This window comes from Nicotiana tabacum, chromosome 1 (assembly GCF_000715075.1).
Source record: "Nicotiana tabacum cultivar K326 chromosome 1, ASM71507v2, whole genome shotgun sequence".
Classification (NCBI taxonomy): Eukaryota; Viridiplantae; Streptophyta; class Magnoliopsida; order Solanales; family Solanaceae; genus Nicotiana; species Nicotiana tabacum.
In genome coordinates, this window is record NC_134080.1 from 160,492,177 (window position 1) to 160,515,678 (window position 23,502).

Genomic DNA, 23,502 nt, shown 5'->3' on the forward strand with positions numbered 1-23,502 from the left:
ACCGGATGGTAAAGGATGGTAATATCATAGTCCTTCAAGAACTCAAGTCACCTGTGCTGCCTCAAATTAAGGTCACTATACCTAAACAAATGCTGCAAGTTGCGATGATCGGTGTAAACCTCATAGGACACCCCAAAAAGATAATGCCTCCAGAGAATGAACTATCGCGGCCAATTTCAAATCATGTACGGGGTAATTCTTCTCGTAGGGCTTTAGCTAACGTGAAGCATATGCAATAACTTGCCCCTCCTGCATCAATACACAACCCAATCCAACACGTGAATCATCGCAATACACGGTATACACCCTTGAACCAGAGGGCAATAACATCAATGCTATAGTCAAAGTGGTCTTGAGCTTCTGAAGGCTCGCCTCGCAAAACTCGGATCATCTGAACAGATCACCCTTCTGGGTCAATCTAGTAAAAATTTCTATGATAGACGAGAAGCCCTCCACAAACAGACGATAATAACCTGCTAATCCAAAGAAACTCCTAATCTCGATTGCTGCGGTAGGACGAGGCCAACTCTGGACTGACTCAATCTTTCTAGGATCCACCTTAATACCCTCACCTGATACAACATTCCCCAAGAAATCCACAAAATCTAACTAGAACTCACACTTGGAGAATTTAGCATATAGCTTCTGTTCCTGCAAGGTCTGAAGCATTAACCTCAAATGTTGCTTGTGTTCCCCCAAACTACGTAAGTAGATCAATATGTCATCAATGAAGATAATGACAAATAAGTCAAGATACATCCTGAACACCTGATTCATCAAATCCATAAATGCCACCGGAGCGTTAGTCAAGCTAAAGGACATCATTAAAAACTCATAGTGCTCATACCTGATCCGGAAAGTCGTTTTCGGAATATCTGAAGCATGAATCTTCGCCTGATGATACCCAGACCTCAAGTCGATCTTAGAGAACAACCCGCCACCATGTAACTAGTCAAACAGGTCATCAATGCGCGATAACAGGTACTTATTCTTGATGGTATCTTTGTTCAACTGGTGGTAATCAATGCACATCCGCATACTCCCATCCTTTTTTTCACAAATAACATTGGTGCGCCCCAAGGCGACACACTAGATCTAATGAACCCCTTCTTAAGAAACTCCTGAAGCTACTCCTTTAACTCTCTCAACTCCTTGGGAGCCATGCGATAAGGCAAAGTAGAAATAGGCTGGGTGCTTGGCACTAAATTTATGCCGGAATCGATATCATGATCTTGCGGCATACCTAGTACATCAGCAGGAAATACATTAGAAAACTCGTGTACCACCGTCACTGAATCTAATATGGGAGTCTCTACAGTAGTATCCCGAACAAAGGCCAAATAGGCCAAACAGCCCTTCTCGGCCATATGTGTCCACACTAGTGGGTGATTCCTATAACAGTCTTGGCATAGTAATCAAGAATGGCATGGTACAGAAACAACCAGTTCATGCCTAGAATAACCTCAAAATCAACCATATCGAGTAATAGAAGATCCGCTTTGGTCTCATACACACAGAAAGTCACCACACATGATTAGTAGACCTGATTCGCAATAATAGAATCACCCACTAGTGTGGACACATGTACAGGAACGCCCAAGGACTCATGAGATACATCCAGATAAGGAGCAAATAGAGAAGAACCTCAGGAATAAGAAGACCCGAGATCAAATAATACCAAGGCATCCCAACAGTAGACAGAAATAGTACTTATGAATACTGCATCAGAGGCGAATGCCTCTAGCCTGGTGGGGAAAGCATAACATCTAGACGGAGCGCCGCCTTACTAGCCTCCACATATAGGGAGACCCTACCCACCTACCCTCTACCTCTGGCCAGACGGGAAGGCGGTGTGGTAGCTGGTATGGTAATCATGGGCCGATGGTCCTTCTTCTCGACCTTGCCCCGAAGTCTGGGACAAAACCTCTTCACATGGCCAAACTCCCCACATTCAAGACAACTCATTGGAGTAGTGGACTGCTGACCTGAAGTCTGACCTTGATGGCTTGAATACCCGCTGGAGGAACCCTGAATAGCTGGCGGATGGTAAGTGCTCTCTAGAATGGCACTAAAGTGCTGGAGCACTCTGAGTAGGCAGTGATGCTAACTGCATGGGCCTGCTAGACTGACCCTTCATGAACTGACCTTTTCCCTCAGGTGGGGCGCCACTAAATCTTCCAAACTATTGGGGCCGCTTGTCCCTCAGTTCAAACTCTCCATTGCGGTAGCGAATACTCTCAATCCTCCAAGCTATATTCACAACATGCAAAAAGAGAGTCCTCATCTCTGCCTTACGGGACATAGAAACCTGAATCTCAGGGTGCAGACCTATTATGAACCTCCGCACCCTTTCTGCATCTGAGGGGAGTATAATAGCTGCATGGCGACACAAGTTAGTGAATCTTGCCTCATAGTCGGTTACAGATATATGACCTAGACAGAGTCTCTCAAACTGACCCCGAAGCTCCTCTCTCTTCGAAGGCGGTATGTACTTCTCCAAGAACAGATGCACAGACTGATCCAAAGTCAAGGGAGGTGAACCTGTTGGCCTGCTAAGGAGGTAAGCCTGCCGCCATTTACGAGCCTTGCCCTCAAGCTGAAAGGTGGTGACGTCCACCCCGTTGGACTCCAATATCCCCATATTATGTAGCCTATCCTTGCACCGGTCAATGAAATCCTGGGTTCCTCTAATTAGGGGGGAGAAGCCTAGTCCATCTATCTAGCCACTTCTACTGATCAACGGTCGCGACTGGTAAGGACTCTAGCACAACCACTACAATCGTCTGGACTCCGCTCGCAATTAGTGCACCTAGGTCTAATAAACGGTAGCAGCGTTCCCTGGAGCCTGAGCGGTAGGGGTCTATGCTCCCCCTCCCATATGAGATGTGGTTGGGTCTGCTAGAAATAAACTCGCCTGCATCATAGAGTCTATGAACCAAAGCATTCGACCCATGACCTCCTGAAATCCCGGTAATGTCATGAAATCTGTTGAGGCTGGCTCAGTTGTAGGGGCCTCATCCTTCTCCTCAATAATAGGATCCTCCATTAGTATGGACTCCCATCACCTCGTACATACGTCGCTCCCCACAGTAAGTAGCATACTTAAGTTAATATACCTAAGGGGATAAGTTACCTCTTACAAGGTTAGGCAAGAGACTTACCTCACTTTCAAGTCCACTAACCGGCTCTTTCATCTTATTAGAACTCCCCAAACGAAGCCGAGCAATCCGAAGCTAATCAAAAATTGTATAAACTAATCAATAAGTGCTCAAAAGTTCATAATTTAGCTATTAAACTAATTTCCCAAATAAATTCGAAAGTTCGTAAAAATCACCCTAGGGCCCGTATGCCCAGATTTTGAACATTACTAAAGATAAATGTCATCTATGACTTCAGAACTCAAATATATAATTTATTTTTAATTCCATAATCAATCATGGTTAGACCTTATTTTTATCAAAACCTAGGTTTTTCAACAAACTCCTAAAATTTCCAAATTTTACCCGTTAAATTCTACCCATAATATATGTATTTAACTTATATTAGGTAGAAATTTCTCACCTTACAATGCTTGATGAAATCCCATCTCTAAAAAGCTCCAAATTCAGACCATACAAATGGAAATAGGAAAATAGGCCTAAATCTCATCTTTAAATCAAAGCATTGCCCAGTTGACCCTTCTTCGCGATCGCGGAAGAAGCCTCACAATTGCGAAGGAATAGCTGGCCCTAGCCCTGAAGACCTTCTTCGTGAATGCGAGGGCAGTCTCACGATCGTGAAGGCTTGCCCTGCCTGAGCTTTACGAAAACGATAAAGCCCTTCGCGAACGCGAAGAGCAAAGGTGGCTGACCCACCCCATGCCCTTTATTCTACGCGAGCGCAGGCCTATGTACGCGGACACGAAGGCTACTGGTCCCAGACCTTCGCTAACGTGACCTCTTGACCGCGAAGGCGAAGAGAAAAATGCCCGGTTCCGCAATTCCTTCTATGCAAACGCAACTCTACCTTCGCGTTCGCGAAGAAGGAAATCAGAACAGCAACAACAGATTTTCAAACTTAGCTACGGGTGGTCCAAAATTCACCCGAACCACCCGGGACCCCAAACAATCACACCAACAAGTCCATTAACATAATACAGACCTGTTTGAATTTTCAATTAGCACTGAATGCATCGAATCATACTTAGACAACTCAGAATGAGACCAAATTTGCGGACAAGGCATAAATTACCATACGGATCTATTCACAAACGCGGAATCCTAAACGGATCGCGATTGCACCAAAGTCTACTCCAAACAAAATTTAAAGAACTAGAAAACCTTCCATGAGCTAACTTTCATCATTAGGCATCGAAACGCTCCTGAATTATTCGAGACTCAATCCAAACATACGCCCAAGTCCAAAATCATCATATGAACCTCGAACCATCAAATTCCGATTTAGAGGTCGTTTATTCAAAATGTTGACTCATGTCAAACTTGGCCATCTTCGGTCACTATTAAGGAACTAAGTATTCCGATTCTAACCCGAACCGTTCCATACCGAACCAACCATCTTTGCAAGTCATAAAATAGTAAAAGCACATACAGGGAGTCTTAATAAGGGGAACGGGGATCCCGAAAATAATATTACCGGTCGGGTTATTACAATGAAAGTATCAGGGAACCCATATCCTACCAGTGCTTCAGCTATGAACTCCCGTCTCACCATGTCGTATGCCTTCCTTAAATCTATTTTTATTAAACACCTCGGCGAGGTTTTCCTGTTATAGTATCCCAAAAGGTCATGACATATAAGGACATTATGTACCAAGGATCTCCCTTCAACAAATGCTACCTGATTTTGTGCCACCAGATAGTTCAAAGCTTGTTTCAAACTCTTGCATATTACTTTGGATATACACTTGTAGAGGACATTACAGTAGGATATTAGTCGAAGTTGACTGGCATACTATGGGCTTGGTACCTTAGGTATCAAGGTTATCATTGTGGCATTCAAGTGCCAGTAGCTTGCCATTGCTCAGAAATTGGAGTACTGTAGTGGTGGCATCTTTCCCTACAATCCTCCTTGCCATTTTTACGAGATCACTTCCATATCCATCAAGGCCTGGTCTCTTGTTGTTGTCAATACTAAATATAGAATCCCTCACATATTTATATGTGTATGGTTTTATCATATCCATCTGTTGTGTTGTTGATAACACAGGTCCATTCCTCATAATTCTTCTTGCTGCTCTTGTTCTATCTACTGCTTTCTTCCCCAATAATTCTTTATAATACTCTACAAATATCTTGGCATTCTCTTCTGGTTCTATGTGTATAACATCATTGTCATCCCTTAACTGCATAACGACCTCTTGAAGTTTCTTGTGTTTAATTATAGAGAAAAAACATTTTGAGTTGTCATCTCCAATCCTTATCCATGTTGCTTTACTTCTCTGCTGCAGAAAGCTTTCTGCCAGGTAAGAATACATTCTAAACTTCTAATATTGTGCTTTTTCCTTTCCCTGTAGGTCCTGATATCTTGGGGGTGTGTGTAACTCTCTTTGTATCTGTCCAATTTTATCCTGTCATCTTCTGCTTCTGCAAAGATATCCCTAAAATGGAGTTTGTTTAGTTCCTTCAATACTTGCTTCAATGCCTTTAGTTTCTTCAAATCCTGATACATAGCACATCCATGCACCTGCATTTGCCATGTTGTCTCAACTTTTTCCAACAAACGTTGAAGACTTGCCCATATCTTGTAGTACTTGAATGGTCTGCTTGCCTTATGTTTTGTATATAATTGTTCCACCTTAATTGGATTGTGGTCATTTATGCCCTATGTTAAGATATCTAGCTACATATACAGGCATTTGATTCAGCCATTCATTATTGATGAACACCCAATCAAATTTAGAATACACTTTATTTTCCCCTTGTCTATCATTCGATGTGAATCTACTTCCTGTGGCAGGTAATTCTATCAGGCCGCTAGACTCCATACAGTGCTGGAAATCTAATACTTCCCTCTGTTACTGTGTTTCCACCAATTCAATCCTAACATAGCTCCATGGAATAGTTTATCAGCTAGCTGCTCTATTCTTTCTTTATTTATTTTTGTTGCTACCAAACCTACCATTCCTACACCTTCTCTTTTGCAGAGAAGTTGGACTTCCTTCTGATTATTGGGGCTGTTTAGGCCCCTTATATTCCATCATATCATATTATTCATTTCTAGAGGAGGTATTTGATGTCCTCCCTCATTCCGGCCCATATTTAGTGGTCCTTACAAACTAGTTCCTTGCATGTTCAGTGCCTGCAATGTGTTTGTAGCCTGCATATGCAACATTTGTTTTGTCTGCTGCTTCCTAGTGTTCAGAGGTGTAATCCACCCCTCTTTATCAATTCGCTATCTATCCTTCTATGTCTTTCCTTTCTCCTCCTGTTGCCCTGAGCTCTGTTGATTCTCTTCTATACTTATCTCTTGTGCATCCTGTCTTCCTTCATTTGTTTCTTTCAAAATGGGTGGCATAGGTCCCTTTGTTTCCTCCCCAATATATTTATTCTTCTTTCTACAGTTTTCATCAGTGTGCCCATATTTCTGGCAGAACTTACACAGTGTAGGCCTCCAATCATATTGCACCCTTTGGTCAACCAGATTACCTCGTTCATTTCGGAACAATATCTTTTCAGGTAGATGCCCATCAATGTCCACCTCAATCTATAGCCTAGAAAAGCTCAACCTCACCTTCTTTTCAATGTTTTGGTCCACCATAAGTGATTTCCCAATTAAACTTCCAATTTTACTTAGTTATTTGGGACTGCAATATTTAAAATCTAATCCAGGTAATTTCATCCATATAGGTACTGTATGTTGTTCCTCTTTCGTGAATCCATCTCTGGGTTCCAAACTTTAACTATGAACGGCTTGTTATCAAAATGATAAATGCCTCCCTGAACAGCATCATCCCTCCCAATTACAGAATCAAACCTTACCAATACTATCCTATTTTTTCAGCATTACTATGTTATTTATCCCAAATTTAGCCCACAAACGTTGTATGTAGCCAATTAGTATTGAGAAAGGGGTATGTTCCCCCAGAATACACAGAACAGCAGTTTGCCAATACTCAATTTCAGAAGTTAGATCATCTACTCCAATTTCACAAACAGGTACCTCATCGATTATATTCTGGCGTTAAGAAATCCAATTTGAAACCAGCATTAGATATCTTATTGATGTTAAAATTATCCCAAATTGAACTCCTCCCGGTCAATTTTGTCGACTTCTCCTGTTCAATTGCCTCTGCTTCAACTTCTTCCACCCATGAAATCTTCCCCTTACTGTTGGATGCTTGAATTGCCGACCATTCCTCTATAATTTGGGATTTTCCAATTCATGTACCATGCTCTTCATTCACCTCTTTCCTTTTCTCCGATACTTCTAATTCATTATTTTTTATCTTTTATGCTTAATTTTCCTGCCTCTGCTGCTGGTTACATATTTTCTGCGCTTGTTCCTGCATCATTCTCACCTTCTCCGTAGGAATTCGAGCTTTCCTTCCTATGGATGGAGTAGGTTATGCTATATTACGCCAAAGAGAAACATTTCTCTTGCGATTTTTATGAGAAAAACTTAAGCAGCAAGAACCTAAGAAAACCGTGACAATGGATCACTAACCGTTGCAAGAGGAGCCTAAAGAGTCGAAGAAAAGGAGCTAATTCGACAAGGTTCGATCATAGTCATGGTTGGACCTAAGCCAGAGCTGAAACTGAAGAATTGAAGAACCGTTGGCTCAACCGTTAACCTAATGAGATATTTTTGTTCACTCTTGGGACTTAATATAAATAGATATTCTTAGATCATTTTAGGGTAACTTTTGCATAAGAAAATATTGTGAGCGACCTTTGGAGTTTTCCTTAAGTGTTTTGGGTGATTTTTTCATAGTTTGCTCAATCTTAATTTCTCTACTCTTTTAGATATTATGTTTAGATTTTTCATCATCTTTCTATTTTCTTTCTTTATTATGTCTAAGCACTTTAAGCTAGGATTATGAATCCTAAATGTGGTTATACTTTTGTGTTATTAATATAAGTTCTACATTTGATTAATTCTAAACTTAAAGTTACTAAAATGCACGTCAAAGGCTGAATAACCATTGTACCCTTCTCTTGAAGACTATTCATATAGCAATATTTTTGTATCAAAAGGTAAATTTATTTTCAATAAATTAATTGTACAGATTTCTAAAGCTAATTCCTTTAAGGCCTGATGGAATAGTTTAATTCCTACAGCGTATTCATTTCCTTAGAACTCTGTTCATCTTTCCCTTCATTACAAATAAATAGTTTATCTCAGCCATTTACTATTCATTTAATAGTTGTTCTTTCAGCTTCCAACCGTATTTACACAGTCAATGTGTTCCTCTACTTATTTTTTAAATACATAAGGAGATACGAACTTAGATAACTAAGTAGGGAATTTGTCGCACTTCGCACGGTTATACATGACAGCAATGTATATTTATAAATAAATTTAGTTGAGATAGAATAGATAATATTTTTAAGTGTATATGCATATATTGCATGTTAGAGTATCTCAGTTGGGTAAATAATATGGTACTCTAAAAAAACAAAGAAAACTCAGAGAAAATGACTATCTAAGCTTATTCTCTATTGAACCATCCTCTCAGGACTCCAAAAATCTATCTATAAAGGAAAACATGTGAGTTAAGATTTAAATATAAATAGATATAGTTGTTTAAAAATCTATTAATAGAGGTAAACATGTAAGATACTTGTTTCATTAGATGGAAAAAAACTACCATTGATAATGAATATCCTCAACGCTTACGTATTTTATTAGATGGTAAAAATCACTATTGATAATGAACATCCGCAACACCATGTTACTTATCATCTAGGAAAGATACAATTTAGTGACACAATATATAACGATCCGGCCGGTTGTTTTGAGTACTTTAACCCCGTTTTACCTATTTGATAATTTACTTATATGTATTTGAGGTTTCATGACTTGACAAGATAGTTTGTTTGATTTTGGGAAAGTTTCGAAGTAAATTGAGACACTTAGTCCCAATGTTGAAAGCTTAAGTTGAAAGAGCTGACTGGAATTTGACTTTTGAGTAGGCGACTTCGAAATGGAGTTCTAATAGTTTCAATAGCTTCGTATGGTAATTTTAGACTTAAGTGTATGTCTGAATTTGGATTTGGAGGTCTGTAGGTTGGTTTGGTGCATTTTGGTGAAAATCGAAAAATTGAAGATTTGGAAGGTTGATAAGTTCGTCCGAGAGTTGAATTTATTGATATCGGGTTTGGGTTTTGATTTTGGGAGTTGGAATAGGCTTGTTGTGTCATTTAGGACTTGCATGCAAAATTGGAGGTCATTCTGAGGTGTTTAAGCATGTTCGGCGTAAGTTTTGAATTTGGAAAGTTCATTAGTTTTTGTAAGCCTAAATTGGGGTGCGATTCATGATTTTGATGTTATTTTGTAGGATTTAAGGTCCCGAATAAGTTTGTGTTATATTTTAAAATTGGTTGGTATGATTGGACGTGGTCCCGGGGGCTGGGGGAGGGGGCTCAGGTGTGATTCAGATGAATTTCGGAATATTTCGCTGTGAGTTTGATTTCTGATCTAATGTCTGGAATTTTCTTCTTCACGATCACGACATAGTGATCACATTCACAGAGGGCTTCTTGGTTGGCGGGAGAATTTTTCTTCACATTTGCGAGTTGGTGCACGCGTTCGCGATGCTTTGGAGGACAGTGGCCTTCGCGATTGCGTGAGGGACAACGCGTTCGCGTAGAAGGGAAGCTGGCTGCGGGCATCAGGCCTTAAGCCTTCACGCTCGCGTTAGAGGATAAGCGTTCACGTAGCCGTGGCAGTATTGGTCATCACATTTGCAACTAGTATGCCGCATTCACGAGGAGATTTTGGCAGTTGGAGAATTTTGTTCTTCGCGATCGCGAAAGCATTTCTGCGATTGCTAAGGGTATGCTTGGGCAAAATGTTTTAAATACTCTATTTCGAAGGATTGGGTTGTTATATCACATTTTGGGTTAAAGAGCTTGGTTTGGGCGATTTTGGAGGGGATTTTTACGATTTGGATTGGGGTAAGTATTTTTGACTCGGAGTCGTTCATTCTTCATGATTCCATCTTTATTTTTAGCATTTAATTGATGAATCTAATTGAAGAAATTGGGAATTTTAGTAAAAACTTTCCTAAAGTATAAATTCAGGATTTGAAGGCCGATTTGAGGTCGGAATTATATAATTTATGGTTGGACTCGTAATCGAATAGGTGTCCAAAATTTGTGAGTTTGATCGGTTTCTGAGGTGCGGGCCGGGGTTAACTTTTTGATTTTGGTTAAAGATCTTATATTTATCAATTGAAATCGGTTCATATGGCTTTTATTGATAATATTAAGTTATTTTCGCTATATTCGAGCCGTTCGGAGGTTGATTCATGCGGGAAAGGCTTGTTAGAGGATTGATTTGGTTTGCTTGAGGTAAGTATCTTACTTAAACTTGGTTGTGGCACTAGTTGCCTGAGTTATTTATGAGAGCTACGTGCTATGAGTGACACATATTTATGTGGGTTGAGCCCATTTGCGTGTACCGAGGTATTTATCCATGCTCAGAGTAGTGCTTCGGCTATGATATGCCTTAACTTGATTGCTAAGCTTCATGTTGTGATGTTCCTCTTATTTGTACACTTGTTGTAAGCTATTTGAGCCATGTTCGAGGTTGCATAGAGGTTAATCTCCTAATTACACCTGATAGATACTATTTTTGTGATGTATTCACCTAATTTGGGCTATAATATCACACTTGCACATACACTTTAGCATGTCACACATGTACCATTCCAAAATTATGAAGTTTGATATTATTGATCATGTACATGTATTCTTGCATATTAGCTTTATGTGTAATATGGTTGGGACTGGTAGCCTATGACCTCGCTGGGCAAATTGTGATATTGTGCGCATGACCATGCCGGATGGAATGTGATATTATGCACGTGACCACACATGGCGAATTGTAATTATTAACACATGAGTTGTCTGTGAAGCACGTGAGTTATTCGTGTGACACGTTAGTTGTTCGTGCAGTTAATATTATTAGCACGTGAGAGTCTGTGCAGCACGTGAGTTGTCTATGCAGCGTGTGAATATGGATCCATACCCTAGGGTCACCCTCTTATGTTTCTCTCTTGATGGTGTACACGCGAATTGAGGAAAACTGATTAGTGGTTGGTGCAGTTATGGAGATTCTGAGAAAATCTGGCCAGTATTATTTGGTTATCGCATTTCATCTTTAATTGTAATTTTCCTTAGTTATTTACATGATCTACTTGCATATCATCTTTATATATGTTGGATTACCGACTGAGCAGAGTACTTGATAAACTTACACCGGGATTGTTCATTTTGTGATTTATGACTTGGTCATGTTATTATTCTGTACTTGTTAAATATATGAATTGTACAGGTACTACAAAAATGAAGGCCTTTCGCAACAACATTTTTTGTTGCCATATATTCAACGTTGTTGGCAAAAATGTTTTTGGCAACGACAAAGAAGTCGTTGCACTCCGCTGCAGTAAACACCGATGGGAAAAGTATATGCAACAACAGAGAATATTGTTGCCAAAAGGTAACTTATCGCAACAATATCTACCGTTGCCGTAAGTTATTTTTTGTTGGTAAAAGGTCAATGAAGTCGTGGGTTTTGAAGACATGTAGCAATAAAAAATTATTGTTTCGACAACATTAGTTTTTTACCAATAATATCAGTTGTTGCTAAAAAAAATTAGCGATAAAGTTAATAATCTGTTATCAAGACTTTTAGCAACAATTGTTATTGTGACAATAATACCTTTTTGCCAATAGATTCTCTAGTACTACTTTGGCAATAATTTATATGTTGTTACTAAATACACAATTCATATATTCTTTAAATTTTCACAAATACAAGTACGAATTATAAATCGTATTTTAAATAAATATAAATAAAGTGTCTACACTAAAAATTTATGAAGTGGATATACTAACTTTCAAAAACTAAATAATCCTAAAAGTATATCTTTACTTACAAAACGAGTAAAAGCATCATATATCCAAGGTCCTTAAGTTCTATTCTAATAGTAACCCAAAAAATAAATCTTCCAAGGTCCTTAAGTTCTATTCTAATAGTAACCAAAAAAATATAAATCTTCCAAGGTCCTTAAGTTCTATTCTAATAGTAACCAAAAAAATAAATCTTCTTCCAACAGCTTGTGCACCTCATGAACCAGATGTGAGGATTGTTCAATTACGCATGCTCATCCTAAAAAGAAAATAAATATAATTAGATTTTGATAAAAAGAAGCAATAAAGTACAAAAATGCAAAATGAAACTAGTGGAAGCTTATTTAACTGTTACTACTTATAACAACAACATACCCAGTATTATCCCGCATAGTGGGTATGGGGAGAGAAATGTGTACACAGACCTTATCCCTATCTTGTGAAGATAGAGAGGTTGTTTCCCATAGACCCTTGGCCCATGACAACATAAGCACAAATTAATGAAAAGAAAGATAACACGGGACAATACTAAGAAGCCATGTAAAAGAAGCACAAAAAATATCAAGATGGTAAGATGACCAAAATGACTGTAACAGGAACCATCAACCTAAAAAGAGCTTGTGGAAACACAAAACCTCAAAAGCACTCGCAGAAACATAGTTGGAAATATAAGATTACTAATGCACGACTAGGAGAAAGAAACAATCATCCACAATCTGGATTATGTGCAAAGGTAAAGTGCATCATGCTTGAAAGCACTCTTGATTTGATTTGATGCTTATTTCAAACTATTTGGTATGGTTATCATTTTTCCTTTTTTTCTTTTTCCACAGCCCGGCAAGAAATTATATAATCATTATATAATCCTGGTCACAAATAGCCATGCATATTTCAAGTCATCCTCCTGGACCTCCCATGGGCAATCAGACCAAAACGTCTAGTCTTCTTGAAACCAAAGACTTAAGAAAAACCAATAACATATTTTTATGAGAAATAACTTAAACAACAACAATCCAGTATAATCCCACAAGTGGGGTCCGGGGAGGGTAATGTTGTTTCTAAGTAGCTGACTAGCCTTGTGACGCTCCTACTTGTCTGTCGAACCATTTTGATTAACCTTCATAATATAGGCCTGCAAGATGTATTAATACTGAGGAAAACAAGTTCTAGTGGCCAAAATTGTCGATCCATCTCTAATTCTGGATGAGGACTTACTGAAAGAGATGTGGGCTATAGCAATTGTAGCGAAAAATAGATATGTAAGCTAGCAGTGCAAGCTTGAATAAAGTACTCCCCAAAATAAAGTTGCATCAGAACTTATTAATACTCCTAGAGATACAATACTATAGTCAAAACAAAATACTAGACAAGATTTATTTAATCAAACAGACTCATTTGCATATACAACCAAGAAACTTCCTTTCATGAACTAAAATAAGTTTACTTACCATGGTATCATCCATAAGACTTGTAAGACTTATCTCATCCGAATCATTTAAATTAGCAATCATATCAAAAATTGCAGCAGGAAGTTCAAATCTGTTAAACATTGTACAACTAAACTTAAACATGATAGAACCTCGACGAAGCAAATTTATAACATAAAAAATACTAGAACAAGTTTCCTTTCAGTAGAACACAATAGTTTCTAGAGATTCAAATAAATAGACAACATCTACATAGAGCATTTTATACCTTGAATATCTAAATTAATGTGAATCACATGCGAGTAACATACATCAACTGAAAAACCTCAGAAAAAAAAGGCTTAAATCACAGAATTTATACCAAAAGCAAGAATCGTCATGGAAGTGCCTTCAGTAAAACCAAGAACTATTTCTTTCCTTTGGGAGCAGAAAGGATAAAGTGCCTCAACCTAGGCTCTAACAAGGCCTCATTAGCATAAGACAAACTGATATATACAAAGAAAAAAAAAATATATTCAAACTACATGAGATCTCGATTTGAGGTTTGCACTTGAGTATGCAGATCATCGTCGAATAACATGCTCCTCACCTGACTTCCGATCAATGTGTCTAATCCAACGCTTGGCGTATTTTCGAGCCTTTTGATTTCCATATTTACTTGCTATATAAGCAACCTCCAATCCATTCCCAAATGGAAGTGTCACTGATCTCACAACACAAACTTTGCTATCAAGAACTCCATCCCAACTGAACTTATTAGTCTCTATATTCCTTCCATTTTTGCACACTAAAATTGCTCCACGATGGCTCAATTTAGCACTATTAAAGATTGAAAAAGAGTCACTTCTCTTCTCATCCACAATCAAAAAGTCAACCCCATTTAATCTTTCCATCACCTCTTCTGCCTCTCCCACCATCATTTCCGGCAAGGACATGCCTGAATTTTGCATGGCGCCTACATACGCTACTCTTGATTCTTCGTCTGGCACCATGCACACATACCTACAGAAATGAACCCCGAATTTAAACTTGATTTTTGTTCAAATTTTAAATCTTAATATTAATTCATTGCACTTTTGAAATTTTAGGTTATGACTTTTATATTTAAAATTTTTAGTAATTTTCTACATATATTTGTTAGTATGTGTTAAAGTTACTGGATCCAAGTGAGTCGGTATAAACTAGGTTGTATCCGCCTCTGCGTACCTGCCACGACTATGTTTTGACGCGACGGCTAGGCCGATGCTTGTGGAGATTGAGTCACCATTGATCTTATCACTTTTCCATGCTTCAACTATTAATTTGGCGTTGTACCCAGCCCCCATGGCTGATAAAAATTCTGCAGCACAGGATTTTCTTGAAATTCCACACTGCATATGAATACAAGTCCAAAAACAATTAAAGCACTGAATGAAAAATAAAATTTGGAGGAAAATATTCAAAGCAAAATCTTTTGCTGCTTACTGTCTTTATGGTGTCAAGATAAGCTTTTGAAGCTGTTTCAGGAGACCAAACTAGCTTCATCTTTGTCTTTTTCTCTTCTTCGTCTTCCTCCTCCTCCTTTGTTTTCAAGATATAAAAGAACTAGTGGTGTTCACAACAACTGTTGGCTGTTTTTAAATACAAACTTGAGAATATATATTATAAGATTCTTAAAGGACTAGTTGTTTTCTGGAGAGTACAGTTGACATTTTCTAGACACAACTACAACGTGTACACTAGTTGCAGTTCAACAGTCAATAAATGTAGTATCTAACTTTATACCGACTTTTATTTAATTATATATTATTCTATGGGTACACCCATACTTTATAAATGTTTTAATGACAAAGAATAGATATCTTGCTCTTTTTCCAACTTTATTTTTTTATTCGTATGACATTTAGTTGGTGTTGACGTTGAAGTAGTTAACAAGATTCGTGATCTACCTATTAGCTTTGTCTTTTCATGTTGGTATGCAAGAAATTAGGAGTGGTTTGGTATGAAGTACAAGAAGGTATAGGGATGGTATAAAAATTTAATATCACTTTAATACTCTGTTTGGTTAGCAAACCAAAAATAAGTTATTCTGGTATTAATTTTAATATCGGGATAACTTATACCTTATAGAGGGTGAGATAATTAACACCGGTATAACTTATGCCTTATTCTTATAAATTATACAATTGTCTTTCTTAATACAACATACCAAATAGTAAATAAACAACAATCCCAGCATAACTAATCTCGGCATAACTTATACCGGCATAACTTATACAGGCATAAACCATATTCCAACCAAACACTCCTTAAAGTATAAAATATGTTTTGTAAAGTGTAATTTTATAAGTCAAGTTGGAAATAATCATATTCTTATCCACTTATACATATATGGATGGCCGTACTTATATACAATCTTCAAGTAGTACACCAAAGGATGAGAGAGAAATGAAAAAGACAAAAGAGGTAAATGGTTATTGGTAAGTTGCATCAGAGCAAACAAAGTCAACTTCTCTATCAAGTTGAAATAAATTAATCCTTGAATTTGACGAACCACACAATAGGTTATAAGTAAAAAATGGCGCCTGCTATGACGAACATTGTTTGTAATATAGGGTGAAAAATAAGTTGACGTAGTTATATTATTTAGGAAGTCAAAAGAAATCCTTTTACTATACTTTTTAAATATTTTATATTACTATTTATTATTGATTATAAATTTTTTAATAAATTTCTAAGTATATACTATATTTATTTTTGTTTCAAAAACTAAAAAATATTTTGTTAGAATTACCGAAAATTATTAGTTTAATCATTTTACTCCGAACTATGCCAAGGTAAAATGCCCAACGTCCACATATATTTGAGGCACCCAAAAATCTCTTTTCTATTTTTCTTTTCTCTCCCCTTTTATCTATGATAATATATGTAAGAGGTTTTGTTTAAAACCTATGCTACCTGTTCCCACCTGATAAGGTCAATGGCAAGCTGTAACTTAACTTATCAACCCTAATATGATAGAGAACATATTCTTACAATTAGACAACTGCTTCATCAATTTTTCATTTTCTAAATCAAAATTTCTCATTAAAAAATTTAATGTTGCATCACTCATCCTCATGCTTGAATAAGTAGATAAATTGACCTTTCATCTTCACTAAGGTCAGTATATGTTTGCTATTTATCCTGTTGGCATGCTAGTCCAATTAAAAGTTAATTAACATCATTCAAGAATTTACAAATTAAGCCTTATGGATCCGATTATTTTGGAATTTAGAATTCTAAACTTGATAGAGTAGTTTAACCCTCCAAACCAAGTTGATACTTCCAAAAAAGTTATTTAGGCCTTATATTAAATACATGCATCGTTAAGATAAATATCTTCATATTATCCTATTGCTTTATATTATCTTATGCCATCTTTTTCGACCGCTTATAAACAACTCCAACAATTAACTCATATAGATAGGAAGCACGTAAGGCAACGACAGTTCAGAAAAAGACTAAGCAACTCCACTTGCACTAGCTTGGTTATATTGTTGGTTCTAAGTCGGAACAAAGAAGAAGAGCGATAGTAGGTTTACCGCCATTGTAAAGCTAGTTAATCCATATGAATTTTGGTTTGAAACTGAAGCGTCGTTGTAATTGTAGGTTTCTTTTACTACCATGGATGATAGTCAGCAGGGGCAGCTCAAGCACTTTATTGGCCTAAAGCCAAAATTTATTTGGAGCCCTTAAATTTGAAAAATAGAAAACTGTTATGAAATATATATTAATATGGATGTTCACTAATCAAATATAACTCCCACTACTCTTCTCCATTATGTAGATAACCCCCACTACTTCTCATCATTAAAGTTGTAACTCTCACGCCTCCATAACCTTCTCATAATCTTCTTCCATGATCTCAAACGTTTAATACCATATTTAAAGCAACCTTATTGTAAACCTTTATGTAACCCTATAAATAGAGGTATTGGGGATCATCTACTACATACTTGAACACACTTGAAAAATATTTGATGAAATAAGAAAGCTCTCTCTTTTCTCTATATTCCGTGTCTATTTTATTGTTTTATATTATATTTGAGCTAAGTTTCTTAACATGTTATCAGCATGAATTGCTCATTTCATGATTTTCTACATCAAGATTATGTGGTAGGTGCTCTTTAACTTCGACTCTGGTCATACCATTTTGGTGGGCAAGTAACTTTATTCTTAATGGTAAGAGTTTATACATTAATACTAATACAAAAATATCTAGTTTTATGCTCTTTAATCCTAAGAAATTAGAACTCATATGAAGTTTTTATGGGTAAAGTTTTACTCCTAAATATCAGTAAGGAACATAATTTTCTCCTAAACCAAAATCAATATTTTAGTGAAAATCTTAGAAGCTAGAAGTTTCTGTTTAGTAATTTTGGTGCTACTACTTATTCGGAATTTTTCTTTTCCTTCATGCTAATCTCTAATACATGACATACAGTCATATCATTACAATGATTTTGTAATGAACAAAACGTACGAATGCTATAGGTATTTTTTGTGTGATTATGCTATATTTGGTTTTAGGCTTTTGGCTATAGGTATTTTATGTGTGATTATATTAAGATTGATACACCCAAGTTTGTTACGAGGAAAATGGCGTTCGATCCCGTTAGCGGAGGATAAGACATCAGTTTTGAGTTCTGGTGCACCATAATGATAAAAGTTGGGTTCGAGTTTCAACTATTTATAGCCAAACATACTTTATATGGGTAGGGCATTGAGTTTGAGTCTCAATGCACCATATTGATGATATAATGATGATTAAAGAAAAATAATATATTTTTCATGAAAAAGTACGAAGCTTGTCCCACTTGATTTGCTCCATTCTTGAAGTAAATATGATAGCAGTGCATAATAAGTCTAAATGAAAATAAGTGGTTGACTAATGAACGTGGGCGTGCTAAAAATCTAAATAATAATAGTATCATTATGGTAATTGTAAAAAGGAGAACTAATAAGAGTTCTCAAAATAATCCTTTAACGGTGAAGGAAATATGTACCAATGTGGTCTGGTAATACGAGACACGCTCAAATGGTTATAGTACATTCCTTGAAATATAACTTGTGATAAGCATTGTAAATGCAGACTCATTCCTAAAAGTGAATGTGAAAATATATATGTGATGAAGATTATGCATAATAATGTGCTTATGTATGGTTGGATAAATACCACAACTCACCTCTAAGGAAGGTTTTAGAGAAATAAAGATAATGAATGTTACAATATGGTTACATGAATAAGTCATTGGTCGCATACATGTGGTACGCCAAAATTGCCATGCCTTATAAAGGTTATCAAAGGCAAAATTAAAGCAAGAAATAATTTTGCTTATGATGATGTTGACTGTGACAATTATTATGATATGATTTTCTCCGTGAACGAGACATTGACCATAGGGATGGTGTGACAAACGATCTTGTAGTATAAAATCAATTAAGGGATCTGAAAGAGCTAATTTGTTACTACCCGGATGAATGAATTGTTCATGACATTGATATTGTTGTAAGTCTCAAAAGAAACTTTTTGAGTTTCAAATATATTAACCAAAGTAGTTTGCATTTGAGACTATAAATGAAAGGAAGATTGAATATATTTATATTATATACTCATACCGGGTAAATATGAAAGGTTATCCAATTTTTCTTCTATATATATTACACATGTATAAGCATGATGATAGAATCACATGCCACAAGTACACTAGAAGTTTACAGAAACAAAAATTAGTTGGTATGACCGGTTGGCCATCACGGTTCAATTATGATGCGAAAATTAATTGAGAATTCACATTGGCATATATTGAAGAAATAGAGATTCTTCAAGAACTTGTGCTGCTTATTCTCATAATATACCAGTTAAGGTTGGGATTGAATCCCTTGATTTCTGGAAGGAATAAAAGGTGATATATATATATATATATATATATATATATATATATATATATAGGGCCAGACAGCTTCCATGTGAACCTTTTACTATTATATAATTTTAATAGATGCATCTATTGTATGGTCATATGTGCGTTTGTTATCAACTTACAATATGGTTTTTGCAAGGTTGTTTGCTCAAATTATTGGAGCACAATTTTAGAATGTAAATTATGATGATTTATCTTGATAATATTGGTTTAAATCCAAGTCGGTTTAGCAAAAGTTGTATGCCTCCAATTATAGTTAAACCATTGGTTATGAGAACAAAACTCCCAAATAAAAATTCGGTATGAGGTGTATTATTAAATATACAATAGCACTTGTACACATCTAGCCAACAAGTTATGATAAAGTCTCCCTATCACAATTGGTTCAGGGTCAGGAACCAAATAATTTTCATCTAAAAATATGAATGTGCTATATGATTTAATTGTTCCACCACAATGCACAAAGTTGGGTTCCCAAAGAAGGTTTGGGATATGTGTTGGTGATCCCAATATTAGGGAGAGAAAATGGGCAGCTGAAAAAGTAATACATGGAATGAATTATTAAAAGTACACCTAGATCCTCGTACAAGAAAATGTGAAATTGAAGTTCAAGTGATAATTCATTTGCAAAATATTGCCAGACGCATTGGTTGACCCAAAGCTAAATATCATATTTCAGCTTCTAATGCTCCAAATAGAATAAAGTCCATGATGGACAGAGTCTATGGCACGCATGAAGCGTAATAAACTAATCGGTTCCTAAGATAAAACTCCTTGAAGAAGAAGAAGAGCAAATGATCAAGATGGTTATACTAATGAGGCAAGTGCTCTATAAGAGCACCACGGCATAACACTTTATGAGACCTCATGGGAGAGGCTCAAGTACCTGAAAATATGAGATTTAGATAACTTATGTCTTTATTGAATGATGATAGAACCGATATATAATGATCGTCGACGATATTGTTGATATAATGTAGCGCTCAATATTATTAATATTGGCGAGGATCTTGAGCTCAAATCTATCATGGAATTTGGCCAGATAAATGTCACGACCCCAATTTCACCCTGTATGATGTCGTGACGGCACCTAGTCTCTAAGACTAGGTAAGCCTAACACTTATAAAATTATTAAAAGAATCCAACCATCAAATGAAAGATACGAGATAAAAATATTATACAAATTACAATTCCCAAAACTGGTAGTACAAGTCATAAGCTCTACTGAGTTTACCAGGAAAATCCCTAAACAAAACTATTTGGAATGGAATTTAAACAATACAAATACAAAATTAGAGGGTAACTCCGGGGCCTACGAACGCGACGACAGGTTTACCTTGAGTCTCCACAGCTCGACTAGCCATCTAATAATTAACAACAACCGTGGCACCTGGATCTGCACAAAAATATACAAAAGCGTAGTATGAGTACATCACAGCGGTGCCCAGTAAGTACTAAGACGAACCTCGGTGAAGTAGTGATGAGGGAAGTCAAGACACCTACTGAACTAAATAACTTGAACAAGTGCGAAGGTGCACTTATAGAGGAAACAATATTAATATAAAACTAAGCAGGATAAGGAGTACAAATAAATACTTGCAACAATACACTAATAACAACAATATTTAATAGGAAGCAGTCAGGAAAAAATGCTGTAGAGTAAACGGAACTGTCACGACCCTAAACCCGGACCCGGTCGTGATGACGCCTCTCGTGAAGACAAGGCCAGCCGACACACTTCCAATTCATTTTAAGCAATTATAATGATAAATATTAAGAATTTAACATAATAAAATCCCAAAATAAGGTGAATACTACAGTTGCGGAATAGACACAGTCCGACATCAGGGTGTCACCAGTCATGAGCATCTATGATAAAAATTACAAGTCTGAAAAGAGTCTACTCAACTATTACATAACTAAAACAGAAGAATATGAGATAGAGGGAGAAGTACTAGGTTGTGACGCCAAGCAACCACCTAGTGTAACTCCGAATCTGCTGGAAGCTCTCAACCCTCGCAAGCAGGACCTGATGCGCCTGAATCTGCATACGGGGTGCAGGAAGTAAAGTGAGTACTTGTCACGACCCGGATTTCCCACCCTCGGGAGTCGTGATGGTGCCTACTAATATGAGCTAGACTAGCCAATTATTGGACAAATTACCCTTTTACCAATTTTTATTCTCTTTAACATTATATAAAACAATAACGTGTAAACAGCGAAAATTTAGAATAAGCGGAAGAAAGCAATAAAATATCTGAACATGCGCCTATTACAACAGCTGAAACCTTAATTACCCAGAACTGGTGTCACAGTACCACAAACGGTCTAAGAGTGCTAAATAGAATGTCTGAAAATAAAAGACACACTGTTTTCGAAGCAAAGAGATTAAACAAGAAATAAAGGATAGAGGAGAGGCCAGGGCCTACGGACGCCTGCAGGTCTACCTTGGATCTCCGAGTGGACTGAAAGTAGCCTCCAAACTACGGTCCAAAAGCTACTCTGGGATCTATACATAGTGCAGAGTGTAGTATCAGCACAACCGACCCCATGTGCTGGTAAGTGCCTAGCCTAACCTCGGCGAAGTAGTGACGAGGCTATGTCCAGACTACCAAATAACCTGTGCAGTTCAATTATATACAACGGAAAAGAAAATAGTAATAAACAGTCAAATATGGGAGGGGTAGCATGCTGCGGGGGAGATATCAATTCCAAATAGAAAGACAACAAGTAAATGAAAGAAACAATATATCTTGAATATCAACAAAGAACCAGAAACCAATAAATGCACGACATCACCCTTCGTGCTTTTAATTTTGTCCTCACCAAAGCAATCAAGTAACAAAAATGTGCACGGCATCGCCCTTCGTGCTTTTACTCTCTTTCCTTACCATATAATCAATATAATCGGCACGGAATGTTACATCGTGCGGTACGACATCACCCTTCGTGCTTTACACTCTTTCCTCAGAAATCATACACGGCATCACCCTTCGTGCTTTAACACTCTTCCTCACCTAATCAACAATCACAAACAATAGGGCAAGGGAATAAATGGAATTACAATAAGAATCCCGGCAAGGGAACAATGGTTCAACAATTAAGTCCCGGCAAGGGAACAACATCAATAACATCAAAATCCCGGCAAGGGAGATAACAAATAAAGCAGCAATATCCCGGCAAGGGAGGCAACATAATGATCTCTCCTCTTTCTCACTTTCACTTCACAATTCGCTTCACAACTCGAGCCAATGCTCTAAAGGTTCAATTATCACTTATACTTTCACTTCTCTTAATATGACTTGAGCCAACTCTCCTCAAAGTTCAAGTGTCACTATTACTTCTACAAACTTTGCCCAACATTAGAAATCATCAATCAAGGCATGAATAATACAACGCAGTCACAATAACTACAATATAAGACTCACGACCATGCTTGAAACAAACGTATAGATACTCATCACCATGCCTATACGTTGTACTCAACAAAAAACAAGTAGCAAATAGGACACAATTCCTAATCTCTCAAGCTAAAGTTAGACCAAACACTTACCTCGAACTTCCAAGGCCAACTCAAGGCTCAAACACCGCTTTTTCCTTTTGAATTCGTCTCCAAATCAATTGTATCTAGACATAATCGACTTAATAACATCAATAAACGCTAAACAATGCAATTCCATTGCTTAATTATAGATTTCCTATTATTCTTCCCAAAAAGTCAAAAATCGACCCCAGGCCCGCTTGGTCAAAACACGAGGTTCGGACCAAAACCTGATCACCCATTCACCTACGAGACTGAATATGTAATTAGTTTTGAAATCCGACCCCAAAATGAGGTCTAAACTCCATTTATACAAAAAGCCCTAACTCTACCCAAATCCCTAATTTCCTACCCTTAAGAACATGATTTAAGCCTAAAAAACTAATGGGTGTTAATGGAAATTGAAGAAAATGAGTCTAAGATTACATACCTATAGATTTGTGGTGAAGTTCTCTTTCAAAAATCGCCCAATTTGGAGTTTGGAAGAAGAAGTTATGAAGTTTTGGTTTAATCCC

At 37.0% G+C, this 23,502-nt stretch overlaps 1 protein-coding gene across 1 annotated transcript; it reads right to left on the reverse strand.

The window, feature by feature from the left end:
* Positions 1–12,912: 12,912 nt before the first annotated feature.
* On the reverse strand, positions 12,913–15,066 carry LOC107783091 (uncharacterized). The gene is made up of 3 exons (XM_016604057.2): positions 14,966–15,066; positions 14,708–14,871; positions 12,913–14,503 (listed from the first exon to the last, which is right to left on the reverse strand). The coding sequence occupies exons 1-3, from the start codon at positions 15,023–15,025 to the stop codon at positions 14,065–14,067; spliced, it is 663 nt and encodes a 220-aa protein (XP_016459543.1). The 5' UTR covers positions 15,026–15,066; the 3' UTR covers positions 12,913–14,064.
* Positions 15,067–23,502: the final 8,436 nt, after the last annotated feature.